Here is a 6,303-nt window from a genome sequence, read left to right on the forward strand (position 1 = left end):
GCTCAAACTCAGGATGTACAGATCTTTAAAAAGTGTAATATGTCTCAAATGAATCCGAAAGAAGTTTTCCACAACACTGCATGCTCAGTTCAACCACCTTCCATAGCCGGTCACTCCCTTTAATGTCCGAAGAGAAATGATATCTTTAAATATCCTCCAAATCTCTCTGTTACCCGATGATACATTTTTTAGGATGAAAACCTTGGTTCAGATTTGCTCCGGGATGGTTTATCTAGACGGACTAGGTTGTGTGCACCGTGATCTGGCGACCAGGTAGATATTCCTCCAACATTGCATCAGCTCTAAACCAAGTATGGCCCCTGGGGGGAAATTTTGATCTTAAAGTCTGGAACTGTTATTTTTGTTTATTTGCGACTTTTTTAAATGCCAATTTTAGGTTTGATGAACATTTTAAACACGATAATTGATTAAGTTCAGAAAACGCCATTAATAAGGAATCAGATAAAATAACAATCAAAAGAAACTATTCCTGTTTTTTTATTTACTTAGTCTCACTCTTTAATGTATTTATAATGCTAGAACCAAAAACTCCAGTCGACTAAGCAAAAATATTCATTGTTCAGTCTAGTGAACAATTATTTCTGATTTCTGCAGAAAGCATGAATCCTACAAATCAATCATAATATATAGCTAGGTCATAACAACGTTGTATTTTTAGAAAAGACAACTTATAGGTTTTATTGGGTCTAATTTCTTAAATTCATGGTTCCAGCCAGTTTTACAGCAATCACAGCTTAATTTCATCAATTTTTAGTATTTAATAAAAAATCTAAATTTTGTTGTTCTGACCACGAAAAAAAACTCTTTTAGATCAACAAAAAGTTAACTCAATAATCGTATTTCGTGTGTTCAGGAACTGTTTGGTTGGATCTGATTACAGGATCAAGGTTTCAGATCTAGGTATATTTCAACCCTTGTACGCCGCCTGCTACTATACCTGTACAGAGGATAGAATACCACTCCGGTGGATGCCCTGGGAAGCAGTTACCATGGTAAGTTAAGGGACAGTTAGCGCAGTTTCAAGCAACCCTTCGTGCAAAGATGGCAATGCCCGATTTACATCGGTTTCCTTGGAAGCTTTATCTCATTAATATTGTGGAAGATAATTACGTTTTTCTAGCTTGATAAATGTTGAATTCTGGTAATTTCCATTTTTTTTCCTTCAGTAGAAATTCGCAAGTCACTTTTGTAGGGAAATCAGAACTGAAAGATATCCATTTTTTTAAATTTTAAACATGGATATCTAATTCACACTTGATCAGACAAAGATTTTGAGAGTACCGTTGTGAATCGGGAATGGGGGTATTTTTACTTAGAAAACGAAAGTTAATGTGCTAGTGTATTCAATTTTTTGTTTGATCAAATAACATTATAATTACAATCTAGAATTTTATTTGCATTCACAACGAAACCAAAACGTCTATTTTGCAGAACATGGTTTCATTTGGATTCTAACCATGTATTTACAAATAGTCCTTGATGTGTGAGTTCCATGTAATTACAAATAGTCCTGAATGTGTGAGTTCCATGTAATTACAAATAGTCCTTGATGTGTGAGTTCCATGTATTTACAAATAGTCCTGAATGTGTGAGTTCCATGTAATTACAAATAGTCCTGAATGTGTGAGTTCCATGTAATTACAAATAGTCCTGAATGTGTGAGTTCCATGTGATTACAAATAGTCCTGAATGTGTGAGTTCCATGTAATTACAAATAGTCCTGAATGTGTGAGTTCCATGTAATAACAAATAGTCCTGGATTTGTGAGTTCCATGTATTTACAATTAGTCCTGAATGTGTGAGTTCCGTGCATTTACAAATAGTTCTGAATGTGTGTGTTTATGTCAATAAAAGATATAAACCAGCCTCTTGTCTACAGGATGTTAGGTTGAGGAGCTGGTCATTTATCCACATATATCCCTACCAGTCAGGGGGAAAATCATTTTCTAGAGTGGATTCCTATAATTCCCCCTCTACCAACTTTGGGACAAGGTTTAAGAGAAGAATAGTGCTTTATATCTCTTAGGCTGCAGCAGTTGTATCAGATAGAATTGAAATATTTGTTTTAAAGGTTTAATATACCATGCAGGAACTCCCATAGCTTTGAATAAAAATAAAGCGTACTGCAGTTTCTGGGAGGAATAGAAACAAAACTAACTAGCCTGACTAGCACCGTGCATTTGTTTACATTCATTCCGAAAAATGGCGAATCTATACACTTTACTTTTAAGGAAAACTAATGGGAGTTCCTGGTTTTCTCCTTGGTTTAATTCCATAGTAATATGAGATTGTCGAGAATATCTGCCCAAGGAAATTATATTCCAGGAAGAATAATAATAGAATGTCAATAATCTGTCCAAGGAAAATATAATCAAGGAAGGTTTGAAGAAGTGTAAACAATCCCTCTCTAAACTAGTCCCAACCTACCTGTCTAAAACCATATATCCATCTCAGCTACACTGCAGTATACCAAGAACTCAATCCTTGCTCCGTAGTTAAACCCTGCACCGGAAAAAGTTTTTTATTAATGAGGTCAGATACTCAGATACATACTTTATTCTCAGGATAAAATTCAGGGTTAAGTTGCGACCACGTTTTCAAAAGATTTAACAGATTAATATTTAGGACGAATGGAGCTCAGCTAGTGATGTCTGGGCTTTCGGAGTTGTAATCTGGGAAATCCTGACAGATTGTAGAACCCTTCCCTTCTCCATACTCTCTGATATACAGCTGGAGGAGACAATCAGGGAGCGGGTTCAGGTACAATATGATCCTAAACTTGGTTCAGATACAATACAATCTTAGACTTGGTTCAGATTTAATACAATCCTACACTTGGTTCAGATATAATAAAATCCTAAACTTGGTTCAGATACAATACAATTCTACACTTGGTTCTGGTATAATACAATCCTAGACTTGGTTCAGGTATAATACAATCCTACACTTGGTTCAGGTATAATACAATCCTACACTTGGTTCAGGTATAATACAATGCAATTAGTTCTCTAATTAAAAGAATTGTTTTCTATAAATATCAATTAAACTCAAGAACAAATTGTACCAGGCTCGTAGAATATCTTGAATGTTTGTTCTGTTTAATGGATTCAGCCTCTAATACAATACAATACTTGAGAAAAAGGGGAAGAAAGGAATAGGATTAGGATTTATATCTCAGATATCCTCAGTAATGGAACACATACTCAACTCCCTATAAATCGCTTTTAGTTTCCAGACTTGCTTTTTTTTGTATATGCTTTTACTTAAGTTAATCTTTTTAATTAATTTGTAATTGATTTAATCTATAGCTAATAGCAGATTATTATCCATTTAAACAATAATAAATATATTATCTATTTATGATTTGCAACAAGTAGCAAAAATGGATCAACTGAAACCTTAAAAATTAGTTTTCAAATCATATTTAATATTATTCCTGTGTTAAAGCAAAACTTGAATGCTAAGTATTTATAAAAATGATCGAACTATGCAATGATCCCCAAAATTAAGTGGAATCCAAAGACGAAGTTTACATTAAAAATCTTGTTAAAAATATTTTAATGAACGTTTAATATTTTGATTAAACGTTTTTAAGTTACATATTAGATATAAATGTCAAATCTTAATAGTGATGAATAAACTTTTTAAAAGTTGAAGGTCGTCTTCATTTTCCTATTTATTCTGGCGACCATTATGTTATACCAAAATATTTTTATGGAAATGAAATACATTCGTGAAATTGTGAATTCCTTTTGTATTCAGGTTCTACCCAGCTCTCCTGAGGATTGGGAGGATAGGGACGGATTGGTGGAGATCATGTTTCAATGTTGGAGTAGAGAACCTAGGCATAGACCATCCTTCTCCTCCATCCTTCAACAGATTAATAGATTATCTTAGATCAGTTCTCACACTATTCATGAGTAGGATTTATATATATTCTCTACTCTATGAGTAGGATTTATACAAATTCTCTACTGCAGAAGTAGGATTTATATATATTCTTAACTCTCGGAGTACGAATTATATATTCTATACTCTTGGAGTAGGATTCATATATTCTCTACTCTAGCAGTAGGATTTGTATATTTTCTCTACTCTAGAAGTAGGATTTGTATATTTTCTCTACTCTAGAAGTAGGATTTGTATATTTTCTCTACTCTAGAAGTAGGATTTGTATATTTTCTCTACTCTATAGAAGTAGGATTTATATATATACTATACTCTAAAAATGACAAGACTTACTACACCATCACTATATGGTCTGACTAGAATACAACATTACACTATGGCCTTACTCCAATACATCATTACAATGTGGTCTTACTAGAATACATCATAACAATGTGGTCTTACTAGAATACATCATTACAATGTAGTCTTACTACAATACATCATTACAATGGGGTCTTACTACAAAACACCATTACAATATGGCCTTACAACAATACACCATTACAATATGTTCTTACTACAATACATCATTACAATGTGGTCTTACAACAATACACCATCACAATATGGTCTTACTACAATACATCATTACAATGTGGTCTTACAACAATACACCATTACAATATGGTCTTACTACAATACATCATTACGATGTTGTCTTACTACAATGCATCATTACAATATGGTCTTACTTCAATACATTATTACAATATGTTCTCACTACAATACATCATTACAATATGGTCATAATACAATAAATTATTACCATATGTTCTTACTACAATATATTATTACCATATGTTCTTACTACAATACATTATTTCCATATGTTCTTACTACAATACATTATTACCATATGTTCTTACTACAATACATCATTACAATATGGTCTTACTACAATACATCATTACAATATGGTCTTACTACAATACATCATTATAATATGGTCTTACTACAATACATCATTACAATATGGTCTTACTACAATACATCATTACAATATGGTCTTACTACAATACATCATTACCATATGTTCTTACTACAATACATCATTACAATATGGTCTTACTACAATACATCATTATAATATGGTCTCACTACAATCTATCTAAATTTTCCTGTAGAAAATGTTTTTTGTTGCAGATCCCAAATTATATAATTTTTGTCAGTGTTCTATTTCTACGGTGTTAGAATTAATAAATGTTCTAAACTAATCTGTATTTTCTCCATTTCTAAAAGTTCTCCTGCAATAATTAGATTAAAATTCAAATAAGAAGATTAATTTCGAACTTTCAGTGCTGAGACCAAGATTAAGATGAGGAAGGATCTAGATAATAAACCTTTAATTAAAGTCAGATTTTGCCTTTACTATTTATTACCTTTAATGTAGATAATACATAGTTTTTAAGTATGTGTATAGTATGTTGTACAATGTACAAGATATAATATATATGTTGTAAATATATTGTATTATTGTAAATTCTTAAAATTTAACCCTTCTCCCTGGTCAATGTTTTGTACTAAGATACGCCTTACCCGTTGTACATTGTAAATTACATGTAAATTGTACAATGCTTTATGTACAGAGTTTACTGTACATAATCTCAGTTTAAACCAATCTGATTAAACATTATTTAAAGTATAAAATGATTTACGACGTGTTTAATGTTTTAATATATTTGTAACTGTGATACTTTCCCCCGCTAGTAAAATATATTAGTTCTCCTAACTCTAGTTGGTGTAAACAGTTTTACTTACAGGGAACAGAAACTAGATATTTAGAGAGGTTTATGTGTTGGGATTAAATATTTAGCTGGACTCGGAGCTCTGGAGGGTTTAGCACCGGGTTTAAGAGTAGAGTACGGAGAGGTTTTCTCAGAAAAGTTGCAAGATGTCTTTATATAAAAAATTGAGTGATAACAAAAGAAATTATCGGAAATTCTAAGAATTTGTTTAAAACATGCTCGCCTGAAAATGTTTAAAGATACCATAAAAGCTACGAGTAAGAGAGAAAAATCTCCTCAATAATATTTAGAGAAACAAGAACCCTAAAAGTTACAAATAAGAGAGAGAAATAAGTCTTCATTCATGATTACTCTAATATCAGAGAAACAAGAACCCTAAAGTTACGAATAAGAGAGAGAGAAATAAGTCTTCATTCATGATTACTCTAATATCAGAGAAACAAGAACCCTAAAGGTTACGAGTAAGTAAGGGAGAATAGTGAAAAATTGAAACTTGTTGAGTGAACCAATCAGATAAAACCTGAGCTGGGAACTTTAGAATTGATAACCTTTAATCCCAACTACTTAATCCGAATATTCACTGTGG

At 32.1% G+C, this 6,303-nt stretch overlaps 1 protein-coding gene across 1 annotated transcript in view; it reads left to right on the top strand.

The window, feature by feature from the left end:
- Positions 1–5,700, top strand: part of LOC111703110 (discoidin domain-containing receptor 2) — a 24,948-nt gene extending 19,248 nt beyond the window's left edge. Inside the window, exons 14-17 of the mRNA XM_023474973.1 lie at positions 193–273; positions 875–1,013; positions 2,647–2,781; positions 3,784–5,700. Coding sequence (XP_023330741.1) covers positions 193–273; positions 875–1,013; positions 2,647–2,781; positions 3,784–3,918 — 490 coding nt within the window. The 3' untranslated portion in view covers positions 3,919–5,700. The remainder of the gene's footprint in view (positions 1–192; positions 274–874; positions 1,014–2,646; positions 2,782–3,783) is intronic.
- Positions 5,701–6,303: the final 603 nt, after the last annotated feature.

Source organism: Eurytemora carolleeae, unplaced genomic scaffold (assembly GCF_000591075.1).
Source record: "Eurytemora carolleeae unplaced genomic scaffold, Eaff_2.0 scaffold533, whole genome shotgun sequence".
Classification (NCBI taxonomy): domain Eukaryota; kingdom Metazoa; phylum Arthropoda; class Copepoda; order Calanoida; family Temoridae; genus Eurytemora; species Eurytemora carolleeae.